Source organism: Triturus cristatus, chromosome 2_2, assembly GCF_964204655.1.
Source record: "Triturus cristatus chromosome 2_2, aTriCri1.1, whole genome shotgun sequence".
Taxonomy (NCBI): Eukaryota; Metazoa; Chordata; class Amphibia; order Caudata; family Salamandridae; genus Triturus; species Triturus cristatus.
This window is the reverse complement of record NC_140582.1, coordinates 1,219,389,034-1,219,404,171: the sequence shown is the minus strand read 5'-3', so window position 1 is coordinate 1,219,404,171 and position 15,138 is coordinate 1,219,389,034. Positions and strand designations below refer to the sequence as shown.

Genomic DNA, 15,138 nt, shown 5'->3' with positions numbered 1-15,138 from the left:
TTCTAAGATTATTTCTGCGATTGCGGTTTTCCAAATCCTCCGCCTGTCTCTTAAGAAGAGAGATATCCGACTCCATGGAAGAAATACGAGAGCAGGAGGCTTGAAGGGATTCAGTTGTTTGTTCCACAATGACTACAAGCGAGTCTAGGGAGGATCATTTATCGTGCAAAAATTGTAGAGTCTTGTTAGTCTCCTCCATGAAGGGTTTAAGGGCACACATTTCTTTAAGGATTAAGTACATAGAAGAAGAAGAAGTAGCCCCTGGAGAAGGAGGGTCCTTTTTCGGACGTTTGGTAGAAGTTGCTAGCAATTTGCTTCAGATGTGAGTTTTAGGTATAGTGCCAGAGGAAGGGTCCGGTTTCTGGGAAGGTAGGCCCTCCATGTTGTTAAAGTTAGAGTCTGAGTCTGAACACACAGCAGATTTAATAGAGGCAGAAACTTTAAGGTGCCGCACCCTCCCCATAAAAATGCGGTGGAGTTCAGTAAAAAGAGACCAAACTCTTAATGGAGCAGGTGAATATTGTTAAAATGGAGTGCAGAACTATTGGAACTAAGGTGCTAGAGTTATGGGAGACGGAAAAGCCTCATTCAAAGGGGTATGAAGAAGCACAAATAAGTTGAGAAATCGCAAATCCTATAACAGACATGGTAATTAGGTTGCAGCATTTGTTCAACTTGAGGAAGAAGAAACGCAAAATGGTGGCTGCTCATTGAGGGGATAGTTCACAAGGAATGTGAGAAAGTGATAGAGATAAAAAGCAGCGTCATTGCAGTGGCAGGTGACAAAAAAAAGTAACTCCCTCAGTGTGCACAGAAGAAGAAAAACAATCAAATCTCATGAGGCGGTGGCAAAATTATTTAAGAGCATTGTGAGGCTCCGAGGTGCGGTAATAAATAAAAAACAAAATGGCGGCCGTCATGAAGAGAGCGGAGTCACGCCGTGCAGAACGCCCAAAAAGCGAAGAAAATGGCAGAAGAACGGCCAAAACGCTCACCGCATCGTAAGCCAGTTAAATCCGCCCTTTGGGCTGAAGAAACGGGGCAAATTCGCCCGAAACATCTGAAGTCAGGAGACGGCGAAGAGGAGCTCCACAACTATGCGTCCATCTCGTGCGGCGCACAAGCCACGCCCCCCTTGACTTGCTCTTTGAATACACAGAAAATGTGACTAGATGATAAGATTTACATACCTGTTTACAAAAACGATGCAAATGGGTGAAAGCAGGACCAATTGCTTTTCCAGAAAGAAGAAAGGAGTTCCTGAACAGATGTTAAAATGGTGACCTGTGTATTTATATTGTACTTAGTCCCTGCTCTCGGGGATGGCTAAACACAGGAAGAGGCATGACAAATGCATGCCATGGACAAATGGGGAGAAGGAATATGAGAGTGACAAGGGAGCCAGCAAATGGGAAGCCTATGGGTAGGATGTATGTACTAAAGTATATAAGAAGTATATACTAAAGTATATACAAGACGTCTCGAATGCTCGACCTAAAATGACTTTATTTAAGTGCAAACACACAGGATGGGAATCACTAACCAACTGTAACAGGACATTGGACAAACGTCCATTGGAAAGTTGCAGAAAGAAATATTCTTATAAAGGTTCTTTAACACAGAATGCGTCACTTCGCACTCCTCATAACAAGAAAATATCACATGATAGGGACTGTGAAACTATTTAAGAGAGAAATGTATTTGCGAACCCGACACCAGAAGAGAAATGAAAGCAAAAGAAAATAAGAGAAAGTGGAAATAAAACATTTATATAATCCACTACCAATATATACATACACATATGTACTGGATAGAATGAAATTACCACAGTCTGCCTGATAATCATCCATCCTTATAGGCTTTATACGCACCCTACATCGCAGACTCCGGATACTTCCATATTCCCCTTTTCCCAGTCTCCCATTCGCATTGGTCAACCATCTTCTCCATTCTCACCAGGCACTCGCCCAGCTCAAGTTATAGTTACTATTTACTTTGTATTAGACAAATGCCATCGTCAACAGTGGATGTGTTCACTTGGGGTTCCAAAAGGCCAGTAGAAAACATGGGAAAATTCACGGAGATCTTGACGTACAAAGACAGATTCTACAAAGAGGAAATACATGTGCTCAAAGGAGACATCCCAGCACCATGCCTGCTCAGCAATGTGACGGCACAGGTGATGGGGCTACTAGCAATGACATACCACATGTCGGAAACGAAAAACATCCTACAAGAATACCCTGCCATACTGAAAGGTCTTGGTAAGCTGAAAGGGAAACAAATAACATTGCACATCAATGAAGCGATCAAGCCGGTAGCTCAGCATCATAGACAAGTACCAATACATCTCCAACCACAAGTTGAAGATTAAATAACAAGCTTACTGTCACAAGACATAATTGAACAAGCGGAAGGACCATGGGTGTCTCCGATCGTGGCAGTTCCCAAGAAAAACACCTCAAAGATCCGCATCTGCGTGGATATGAGGATCCCAAATACAGCAATCGCAGGGGAACATCACCCGGGGCCACACCTGAATGACATGATAAGCTGCCTCACTGGAGCGTGCCGGTTCTCGAAGCTGGACTTGTGCAAAGGATACCATCAGCTAGAACTAGATCACCAGTCCAGATACATCACAACATTCTCCACACATCTGGGCCTGTTCAGATATAAGCGGCTAAGCTTCAGAATCTCGTCGGCAGCGGAGATATTCCAGGAAACAATACGGCAAGTGATAAGGCCAGTGCGGAACAGCCTCAATTACAGTGATGACATTTTGGTATTTGGAAAAACAGACAAAGAGCATGACGTAGCGTTGCGTCAAGTGTGCACACAACTGGAGCAAGCAGGCCTAACATTAAATGGAGAGAAATGTGAGCTGGGGAGAGGGGAACTAGTTTTCTTCGGGCACATTTTCTCCAAACAAGGGATGAGGCCAGATCCCAGCAAGGTTGAAACACTGAAGAACGCAACTCCTCTGACGGATGATGCGGAAGTAAGATCATTCCTGGGCCTCGCTAGCTACTGTGCGCGGTACATACAGGATTTTGCCACAGTGAGCACACCACTAAGAGAACTGACTAAACGAGGGCAGAGGTTCATGTGGTCCCAGGAATGTCACAAGGCATTCGAAGAAATAAGACAAGCAGTGATGATGGTGGAACATCTGGCCTACTTCGACCTGCTACTATGCACTGAACTGACTGTCGATGCCAGTCCAGTAGGACTAGGAGCAATTCTAGCGCAGCATTTGCCAGGGAGAGACTCACAGAGGAAAATTGTTGCGTATGCAAGCAAAAGCTTAACAGACATTGAAAAAGCATACTCGCAACCAGAGAAGGAGAGTTTAGCAGTGGTATGGGCATGTGAACACTACCACATGTTTATTTACGGAAAATCATTCACAATAATAAGTGATCATGAGGCGCTAGTGACGATTTACGGCAGCCCATCAGCTAAAATGCCACCCTGGATTGAACGCTGGGGCAAAAGACTGATGGACTATGATTTCACGATTGTGCACAAGCCAGGGAAAGAACACAATCCGGCAGACTACATGTCGAGACACCCATTGCCGCAGGTCCACGAGACGACATCAATGGCAGAAGAATACCTCCACTTCATACTGAAACAAAACACCCCAGTGCCGATAACACTGCTAGAGCTAGCAAAGGAGAGCAAGGGCGATGCCACGCTGCAAACAGCAATGGACATAACGAGAAAGCAGAGATGGAAGCACGTCAACAACAATTGCACCTGGGGAACAGGAGAATGCAAAGAAGAAATGCTGGCTCTCAAGACACGGGGATAATGATGAGAGGGACGAGAATCGTGATACCAAGCTCACTCCAGAGGCAACTGGTCAATATGGCTCATGAGTCGCACCGAGGCGTGCTAGCCACCAAGAAACTACTAAGAGAGAAAGTATGGTTCCCCGGCCTGGATCGCCTGGTAGAAGAAACTATAGCGAGATGCCACCTCTGTCAAGTGATAGGACCACCGGCTAAGCATGAGCCACTACAAATGTCGGATCTTCCAAGAGCGGTGTGGACAACACTAGCAGCTGCTTTCTTTGGGCCCCTAGACACAGGCAACTACCTGCTTGTGGTCATCGACGAATACTCACGGTTCCCGATAGTATGACAGGTCTCATCAACATCAGCCACAGCAACACTACCGATATTGGATGACATCTTTGCAGCATGGGGCTCACCAGAAACACTAAAAACAGACAATGGCCCTCCATTCTCAGGAGAAGAGTTCCGCAGATTCATGGTCTATCTAGGGATAAACCACAGGAAAATAACACCACTATGGCCTAAAGCGAATGGAATGGTGGAGAGGTTCATGGGGGAACATCAAAAAGGCAGTTCAAATTGCAAAGCTAGCACAGATATCACTTAGTCAAGCGCTGTGCCAAGTACTACGCGATTACAGAAACACACCCCACAACTCCACAGGAAGGTGCCCAGCAGAGCTAGTACTGGGAAGAACGAGTCGGACGAGGCTACCGCAAATAGAAGCAACCGTGCCACCCGATCACAGCAGCATTGCAGATAGGGACAAAGAGGTGAAAGAAAAAATGAAAAGATATGCAGACGCCAAGCGACCCGCCAGCCCGTCAAACATAAAGGAAGGAGACACGGTAGTTGTGCGTCAACGACAACAACATGTTCTCCAAAGACCCGCTAACAGTAACAAGAATGAAGGGCCCAATGATGACGGCAGAGTCAGAGCATCAGAGGATAACAAACAGCTCACACGTCAAAGGATTACAGGAGAAGGGAAAGAAGATGATGACATGGAGACAGCAGAACAAGGAAAGCAGGAGCATAACAAGGAAGAAACAAGAAATGGAGAGGGACTAGAGGAAGAGCAACAGACGGAGGCCGGCCCGCGAAGAACATGCCGACACCCAAAGAGACTAATAGAAGAAATGTAGTGATGGGAAGCACGCTGAACTATGCCATGACAGACCTGCATCTATCACCTACCTACACATCTGTGTATTGTCATTTTCTCGTCATTCTTTGTGACACAAGGGGGAGATGTAGTGACCTGGGACAGGGCACTAGGACCCTGCAGTGGACCATAGGAACCCCAGGGTAACTGGACACCACATCCGGTCAAGGGTGTGGGGACGGGACAGTAGAGGGGACGAGGGAGCCTGGGAAGACGTGGTCACAAGCAGCTCTACGAAGAAGTACAATAAGGAAAGGGATATAACCCCTACCTGTGTCCTGCGTCTTTGTGGGATTGTGGGGACATGACAGATGTGACCTGTTGGGTACTTCTTTTGGTTTTCCCACCGCCAGTGTTGTGTATTTTGCAAGACCTCCTATCAGCACTGCCCACAAGATAAAGAAAGGAGGGGTTGGGACATCCCATTTTAGCCATTGGCCTGGCCGCTTTAGCTGCCTTTAAGGACTTGACTCCAGGGTTGTCGTTGGCTTTGGAATCATCCCACAGTGTTTTGCAGATATGTGCAATTCCTTTGTAGTGGTAGCTTGGAGTATTGTTGGGGGTAAGTAGGTGTTTGTTAGATATTGGCAGCTTGAAATATTAATGGAAGTGCAGAACCGTCATTTTTGTAGCCACAGATTTTTTTGTGAGCAATCTCCCCAAGTTGAACTGCATGAGCAGTTCTATCTGCCGTGTATGCTTACTGGTTTTGGTCTGCCCCTTTCTTTATTGGTTACTTTGGTGATATTCTACTCTGCCAATTTGGAGATAAAAGGCAAAATGTGAAGTTTCAGTGTGAAAGTCAAAGTACCTGCATTTTTCCAAGTTCGGGAACAGCTGGCCACCAATGTGCAGATTGCTCTGTATGCACAGTGCGGTACATAACGATGTGGACAGAAGATAAATGAGAACAATAAAGAAACCAGCCATCTGGAGTTGGCATACCCCCAGGAGCATAATCATGTTTACGCGTGCACACAATTTCACACCAGGCTATAGTGTAAAATTATATCTAACCACATTCCACAGTTTCCTGTGTTTGCAACGGACAAACAACGTACTCGTGGGGCACAGTCAGACGTTCATGCCTAAAGGCAGGTGGGCGCTTTACAGGGTCAATGACCAGCATAAAGTCAGCGTTTGATAGAAGAGGGAGATGTTTATGGAGGCTTTATATGTGATATATATTGTAGTGCAACGTACTTTAAAGAGGTGTGTTTTTAAAAAAAAGAAACATTTTTATTAGATATTCATCAAACAATAGTTCAAGAGATATTAGTCAGTACAGTCATATTGTAACATTACAGGTTGCATAATAAGCAGCATTGGTAGCGTATCCTCGAGTGGTACTCTAAGTTTATAACCATACAATAGCCTACTTATAACACATGGAGTTAACCACAGCTGTATATTACTCTTTGAGTGCTGTTCGGTAAGTATGGTCCCTGTTCGATTCTGTAACGTTATATCCTAGTCAGAGTAACAGTTTTTGGGAAAGAGGTGTGTCTTCAACTCTTTCCTAAATTGGAGCATAGTTTGGGGGCTCCTTATGGATATGCAGATGTTGTTCTAGGCTGTGGGTTTCAGAAGAGTGTAACTATAGATAAGGAGCATCTTTGGTGGAACAACGAAGTGCCCATCCAAAGCTACTCACTCTGGACTACCCTGGGTCGGGGTATAGCAAATCTTTGAACCTTTCGATGGCACAGACCAGTATGTATGCAGACGTGGTAATTGCGGTGATGTTCATAATTGTGGTAAAAACTCTGTATGCAATATAGGCACAGCCACAATGATAAGGCATCACTGAACATTAAACATCTGCTGCTAACTTCAGATTTCAGAACATCATGGGAGAATATAAAGAAAGTTGAGTCATTGACATCTATCTTCGTTGAGCTAAATAATTGTATATTTTGTCAGTTGGGTCTGCGAGAGTCCCAACAGGGGTCCCAAGGGCCTTGGGGCTCCCCCATGCCCCCCAGCGTCACTGTGGTGTGCCTGGGAGATGGGTTCCCCGGGCGGAAATTGCCATGGCGAGGGAGTCCTGGACACCCTCCTCCCCTTTATAATGTTTCTGGACACCAGAGGATGGGGCCTCTGGGGACAAAATCTGCCCAGTGAGGGGGGTCGCACACCCACCTCCCCATCAAAATGTTGCTGGGCCCCGGATGTTGGGGCCCCTGGTTACACGGCTCCTCTCAATTTAAATAAGTGGCCCCAGAGGATGGGGTTTCTGGGGCCGATAACTGAAGCATGGCCCACCTCCCCTTAAAAAAAAAAAAAAAAAAAAAAAAAAAGACCCTGGTGGATGGGGTTCCCAGTTCCAGGCCCTGTGGCCATTATCTACTGTGTACAGCGTGGGGTTGTCTGCAGGCTGGGGTTGGCTGCAGGGCTTGGCCGCATTACAGACCCTGCGGCCAACCCCCTTCAGAGTTGGATTTGCGTATTCTAATTAAATACTACTTTAAGTTAACAGTAGAACTTTATAAAGCAACTTTATAGTCAGGTGTGATCTGTTTTATTTAAAAAAAATCTTAGAAATTTACTGAAAAACAAAGGTTAAAGTAACATTTGGGTGAATGTCAGTTTAAACATTAACATTTTGAACTAAAATCCACAGAAATTCACCAGTTATTGTTAGCAGCGCTAACTATAACTTGCATCTCCACCATGCACTGCTTATGACCTCACATATGGCATTACTCACGACCTGTTCTATAAAATCATTTACGACATCACTGATGACATCTCATATGACATTGATATTTCTGATGACATCATCTAATCTTCTTTTGTACACCTTGCTCTTTAAATGGAAATACCATTAGAGCCATGAAAGTAAATGCAAAATAGCTTAGAATAATATGAAGTGTCTTTACTGCTATCATATATACAACCTCATAGGTAAACACACATTTGTTATGTGCAACATTGACCCTGTACCATACACGTCTTGGGTAGTAAAATTCAAGGTGACTATGAACCACAGATGAAAAGGTAACCTATCCTGCAGACAGTGTTCAATCTGTGTACCATTGATCCGGAAAAAACAACTTCCTCTAGATACTCAAGTCCTGTTACATAACTAATGCCCTACTACGGACGCTTTTTACCTGTATTAAAACCCTGACAGTCACTGAACCTACATTGAGAAATGAAGTGGATATGAATAGAACCACACTGTACCACACTGTTTGCAGACAGTGAAACTCTTATGAGAAATACACCACATAGTATTAAAGTATCTACTTAGAACAGTGTACACTCTATGCAAAACTTGTCCAAAGAGTGACTCTTCACTTACAGTAATCAAGGTCTTAAGGTGCTAAACATCATACTACCTGCAGCCTTCACACTGTGGTGAAAACTTTACAGATAACATGTCTTCCGAAGAAAAACAAGCACATGTACATAGGTGAGTGCCTGATGCACACATTCTTCTAAGTTAAGTAGAAATTGTCATACTGAGACATATTCAGTACCTCTACACAACTATGATGCATTAAGAGCACATGTGTTTTGTAAAAACTTACACCCATTAGCTGGACACAGGCTGTCCAATTAGGTAGAAAAGTAATATGGTAGTTACTCACCACTATGTAAACTATAAAACAAATACACACACTAATTGGACGATATCATTAGTGTTGTCATCAGTGATGCCATAAATTATGCCATAGAAAGTCATGAGTGATGTTATATGTGAGGTCATAGACTGCGCGCAGGGGCGCAAGTTATAGTTAGTGCTGGTAACTATAACCAGTGAATTTCCTTTTTTTAAAATTTCTTTTTTTAGTTCTGAACGTTAATGTTGTCACTGACAAATTCACTTAACTATAATGTTAGTTTAACTTTTGTTTTTTTCAGTGAATGTTTAAGGTTTTTAAAAAAAATCCGATCTTAATATCACACCTGATTATAACGTTACTTTAACCTTTGTTTTTTCAGTAAAAAAATAAATCTATATGTGTGTATGTATGTATATATCTCTCTCTATATCTATATCTATATCTATATATTCTACTGGCAGTCGCCAGTGATAGTTATAGTTAGGACCGTGTTTCCATAGGAAATCTGAAAATTCTATTTTGAATAGCTTTGGCGCCGGTTGACGGATCCCCGCGAAATTTTCAAAACTAATGGGGCGCTCCGCTCAGCTCCCACCCTGGAAGTCTCGGGGTGATTCGTCAAGCGGGGGCTGAGAAAGGGGGGTCCCAAAACGCGTTTTCCCCATGCATTTTCCCATAGGACCTTTAGTCGAAGGTACAGCCCGAACGGCTGAACAGAATTACTTGAAATTTGGCAAAGAGGTAGTCCTCAGGTCAGGGATGTGCCTTTTGCATATATGGTGTCAATCTGTTCAGTAGTTCCTGAGAAAATTGCAGTTAAAAGTACATAAATATCTATAGCCGCGCACCGTGCGCGCACGGTGCCGTGCGCGAGTGTAATTCTGATTGGTGGTTACATGTCAGTCAACATTCGAATCGGTCGAAATCAGGAAGTGTTGTCCGCCATTTTGTGTGTGACAGTGAAAAAGAAAGGTGGAGAACGTGAAAAGGGGGCAGGGTACAGAGTTCCTGACCCCCTAGCTTTTGTCAGGGGGTCCCTGAAGGACCATGAAGGGTGAAAAAAAAAAAAAAAATGTCTTTAAAAATCGCGGGGTGTGCGCACCGTCGCGAGGTGCGCGCACGGTGGAAAAAAAATCATTAAAAAAATTTAATTAAAAATCAAATTTAAGTGTTTAGATGTTAGGTGGCTCTAAAAAGAGCCGTTGTGTTAATTGAGGGACAGGGGAACAAAAAAATGGCAAAAATTATAGGGTGCCGCACGTGTGCTGCTGTATCTTGCTCTCTATTAGGGGAATGCTGGTGTCCCCATAAGAGAGAAGAGCATTGCACGCATTGCACCGTATATGCACCCTCTTAAACAGAGGGTGTATATCCAGAGGAACAGAAGCAGGTGAAGCTGCCGCCGCCGCAGATGAAGTGCTCGGCTGAGCTGCTGCGGATGTGCTCGGCTGAGCTGCTGGAGGGTTTTCTCTAGCAGCTCGAGCATAAGCCACAGGATGTACATCTCTAACGTGCCTGATCATAGTGAAGATACTAAGAGTATTTCTTTTTAGGATGTCCTCTTGATAAGACACGATCACAAAGAGTGCAGGTGACTTTGGGAGCATTCACCTTCTTCTGCCCCTCTGGAAAAGTGAAAAATTGCCATATAAAGAGTTTTTCTGTTTCCTCTGTCTCTGTGGCACAAGGGTCTCCTGCTCACTCCCAGAAGATGACTGCTGCTCTGCCATTCTCAAGTACTGTGAAGTCATCAGCAGTGGATTGCGGGCGCGCGAGTTATAGTTAGCTGAACTAACTATAACGGGGGAATTTCATTGGTTTTTTACGAGTGAAATGTCCAGCTAACTATAACATGTGTGAAACCTATGGTTTTTTCAGTGAATTTGCAAGGTTTTTTAAATGCTAATTCCTAACTATAATGTGTGTGAAACCTATGGTTTTTTCAGTGAATATATATATCCAACAAGAAAAAACTGACCCACATTGGAGGCCCACACGCTTCCGTGTTCAATTATTTAATTTGCTCTGGTAACGCAGTTAGCACCCACACAATCACGGACCAAAGTCGCCAATAAAGTTCCAACGCGTTTCGGACGTCACCGTGCCCTTCATCACGGGAAATGGCATATTGGAAGGGCAGCCTCACAGATGAGTTAAGTAGCGTTCAATAATCCCGCCTACTTCGTGGATGCAGTCTGGTACTTGCAGTTTTTTAAGTTAGATTTTTCTTCCCCTCTAGTAGGTTTGGCTGCCCATACTCCTTACAAAAAAAAATACCACAGTGGGTTGCTCGTGACGTTAAGGGCGATTACTGCGTTATTCTTTTGTCTCACCCAGAGAAAAAACACGTTGCTCCAAAAGCGCCTTTCAGAGTAAAGGCACCGGACCCGCTCGTTCGCAGGGGGGAGCTCTCCGCGACCTGGTGCAGGTCGCTGTTATGTCCAACAAGAAAAAACGCACCCACATCGGAGGCCCACACGCTTCTGTGTTCAATTCTTTAATTTGCTCTGGTAAAGCAGTTAGTACCCACAAACTCACGGGCCAAAGTCGCCAATAAAGTTCCAACGCGTTTCAGGCGTCAACGCGCCCTTCATCTAGGGAAATGGCATATGGGAAGGGCAGCCTAACAGATTAGTTAAGTAGCATTCAATAATCCTGCCTACTTCGCGGATGCAGACTGGTACTTGCAGTTTCTAAATTGTTCTTCCCCTCTAGAAGGTTTGGCTGCCCATACTCCTTACAAAATAAAATACCTACATTACTGCCAACATCAGCAAAACTAACATAGTATTTTTGGATGTTGAGCTCTATGTCAATCAGGGTAAATTAGATACCAAACTGCATAGGAAACCTACGGCAGGTAATGCCATCTTACATGCCAGTAGCTCACATCCAAAGCACTTAGTTCAAAGCATACTATATGGCGAATTACTGCGTTTAAAACGCATATGCAGTAACAACAAAGACTTAGAACTGGCGCAATTGGAATGTCTAGCCAGATTTAAAGAGAGGATACAGCAACAAATGTCTGGCCAAGGCATTGACTAAAAGTAATCTCAAACCAAGGGAAACTTTATTAAAACAAAAGACGCAAAAATGTGACCCTGATAGAATTCCAAGTAGTTTCAGATTTATCCTGGAATTTAATCGACCGGAGTCTGCAGTACGTAATATCATCAATAAAAACTGGTATATGATCAGACAGGACCCAATAATTGGCAACACAGTCCCCAAACGACCCTCCATAACATATAGGAGGAACGTTTCAATGAAAGACACTTTGGTGGACAATGATCCTTGTGGCCCTCCAGTCAAGGGATTTTGGCTAACCCAAAGATTAGGGTTTTACAAATGTAAAACCTGCAAAGCTTGCCAGTACGGGGTTAAACTGTAAAACGGACTATGTGGTGTATGTGCGGGAGTACCATCCTACAGGGACACAAGCGAATACTCCAGCACATACGTGAACACATGAACACATGAACGGCATGAGAACAATCCAAAGGACATCAAATAATTCCTGTTGGATTCTGTTCCAAAAAACAAGAGAGGAGGGAACAGGGAAAAGATCCTTCGTACACTAGAAATGAACTATATTTTAAATTTAGATACGAAGCAGCCCAATGGATTAAATAGTTCAGAAGAACTACATGCCAGTTTACAAAAATAATGGCCCGCAGATTTACTATAGTTAACCCTACCAGCAGACATTTTCAGCAAATACTTGACCGCAAAGAATGAATGAAATTCAAACAATTTGTAACATCAATAGTGATTTAAATCTCAGAAAATGTATTTAGAGATTCCACATTTAGCAAGACAATTATACATGCTATAAACCTCCCTATCACATATTTATTTAAATCACAATTTTCTTACTATTTAGGCACACTGCACTTTTTTCAATTGGCACATTATTTTGCACTTTGTCAATCGGCAACCAACAATAACATCTTCATACGTGACCACAAAGGACAAGATTCAGACATTAATTTAAGTTTAGACCTAGGCAAGAGATGAGATTCACAGAATAAGCACAATACCAATACAATCGCCACACAACAATTAAAAACTAGGCATCTATGCATGGTCAACAAAAGATCAACATAAATTTCATATATATAGAAAATGTAATGGGGCCAGCAATAATGCTGCAATAATGACAATGGATTTATCCAATTATATTTACATTTTATGTATTTATTTATATGCTTTTATATATTTAAATAATGAAATTCGTTTAACCATTACTAATGCTTTTACAGTGGCTACAAAATTGGTTTGTTTATATACGTATTGCTTATTTGTGTACTTATGCATTTATTTATTTGCAAATTTGCACATTGAACAACTAATCCAAATTCCGAGGGAAAAAATCCAGAAATTAAGTTCGTTTTTTTTGGTCTAATGTTTATATGAATCAACTTTAGTCCTGTAATTGTGATTATGATCGGTTTTTCAGCACTGGTTTCTTTAAGATGTAAACACGTGGTTCACACACACCAAAAAAAAGGAAACGGTGAAAAAAAGTGTAACCTTTAAAAAGCCATGCCAATGGTTGATGCGCGTCATGTGATCAAGTCACCAGGGAGGGATGAAACGCGTAATGGCTGCCGTTTTGTTTGTGAGAGGAATTTAATAAACCGAGTGGTATTTTAAGAATAACGTGGTCCGTGCTAGTTTCGTCCGTCTACCAGAGGAAAGGTGCGGCTGTGGGAGACTGTTCCGCGATGTATATATACGTTATGGCGGCATTTTACGAACAATAAATTAAGAATTTGCACTTATTCATGGTCCGTGTCCTCGTATGCTGTGGAAACGGTGGGCAAGGAATTGCCATCGCCCAGCTGTGGATATTGGAAAATATATATATATATATATATATATATATATAATAGATATTTTACTTCCAACCTCTGTGAAGAAATTCCCTGTAATGCACGCCACTTTCCAAGGGCGAACAGAAGATGTGTATATATATATATGTTAGACCCTACATCTTGTTTATCAAAAAAGATCTTCATTTGCATGTTAGGTGGCTGTTTTATTATGCTCATGTAATCTACATTTCTTGATCTACAAATGTTTATGCTTTCCTCACAAGTCATATGTAAAGTAATCCAACTCCCTTTGGGATACTTTCTGCACTATACAAAAAAACTGAATCAATAAATAAACTGATCACATGCCTACAAATTTGAACACGATGTTTAAGTACAATAGTGTCCAATCAGTGGAATTTTGTTGTTATTTTGAATATCTTCTGTCGCTCTGCTACCAATTTAGGAAGGGTGAAGATCGTGCTACTAGGGATGAAAGCTAGACTTCTAGAGGTCTAGATTATTTATTTGAAACTTCCATTGTAAAGAATAAATATCAGTAGAAAGACATTTATTTTTTTACAAGAAGACTATACTTGAGCATTTGGCTATGGATACCCATTTATCAACCTTTTATTGTTTGTTTTCAGATCCTGTCTGCAATGTCTCCATTGCACGCCTTCCCTCGGAGAATGGCGTTCTTCTCTATTGCAACTCTACCGGCAGTGGCGTTTCTATTGCTTGGACCAGAGATGGATCTAGTTTGCTGGAATCCCATCTACTAACTGACAATCACACACTGAGCATACCTCGAGGCGTGGCCTGTGGCTGTTACCAATGCAGCGTGTTGTGTGGCGTGTTGGGACGGCGCAACGCCACCATCAATCTAACGTCTCTCGGTGAGGTGCAGCAATTACATTTTTCCGATTATATTAATGTCTTGTGATCTTTAATCCTGTGTGTTTTAGAAAGCATTTATAGCTTTAGTTGTTTGTGGGCTTGGCCTGGCACTGCACAGGCGACAGCTCTGTGATGACCATTATTAACAAAGCCTAGGTATCCGCGTGCAACATGCTGGTGCTGGAGATGGACACCATTGGATGGCGTTGTCCTACAAAGTGGGACAGGGGGCTTCCACAGTAAGATTGACACCAAATCACACTGGAGGCGCCAAAATACAAGGCTGCGGTGAAGCAGTGTAATTGCTGTGTATTTTTAATTCCCATTGGAAGCCATTAGGATAAGCTCTGGAGTCTAAGGGCCAGATGTACAAAAAAGTCAGTTTGCGATTTCCAAATTACTAATTTTTGTGATTTGCAATAAAGAAATTGCAAACACCCATGTACAAGTGTGTCTTGCACTCACTTTGAGATTCCCAGTGGGTTGCAAATAGGCCTACCGCATTAAAATTCATGAGGTAGGTCTCGCTTTGTGGCCTATTGGGAATGGCAGAAATTCACAACGTGGTGGTCTGCTGGGATCAGCAGACCACCATGTCTGTGATTGCTTTAAAAAAAAATTTAAAACAAATAAAGCAGCCCATTTTCTGAAAAAGAAACATGAAAAGTTTTCTTTTCATTTTTTAAGAGTAGGCAGTGGTCTGTGGTACCACTGCCTGGTCTTAAAAAGTAGGTTTACAAACAAACATTCTTAAAGGGTAAGAGGTGCTTTCCAAACGGGTTACCACCTCTTTCATGGAGTCAGTTAAATGTGAATGTTTTGCGACTGCATTCCGGTTGCAAAACATTCACACATACCATTTCCATTCGGTAACTGGA

At 42.7% G+C, this 15,138-nt stretch overlaps 1 protein-coding gene across 3 annotated transcripts in view; it reads left to right on the top strand.

The window, feature by feature from the left end:
• LOC146863427 (uncharacterized) overlaps positions 1-15,138 on the top strand; it is a 262,248-nt gene that overhangs the window by 77,011 nt on the left and 170,099 nt on the right. For all 3 annotated transcript variants that reach the window (XM_085642853.1, XM_085642852.1, XM_085642851.1), the window contains exon 3: positions 14,011-14,259. In XM_085642853.1, the coding sequence (XP_085498979.1) occupies positions 14,011-14,259 (249 nt within the window). The remainder of the gene's footprint in view (positions 1-14,010; positions 14,260-15,138) is intronic.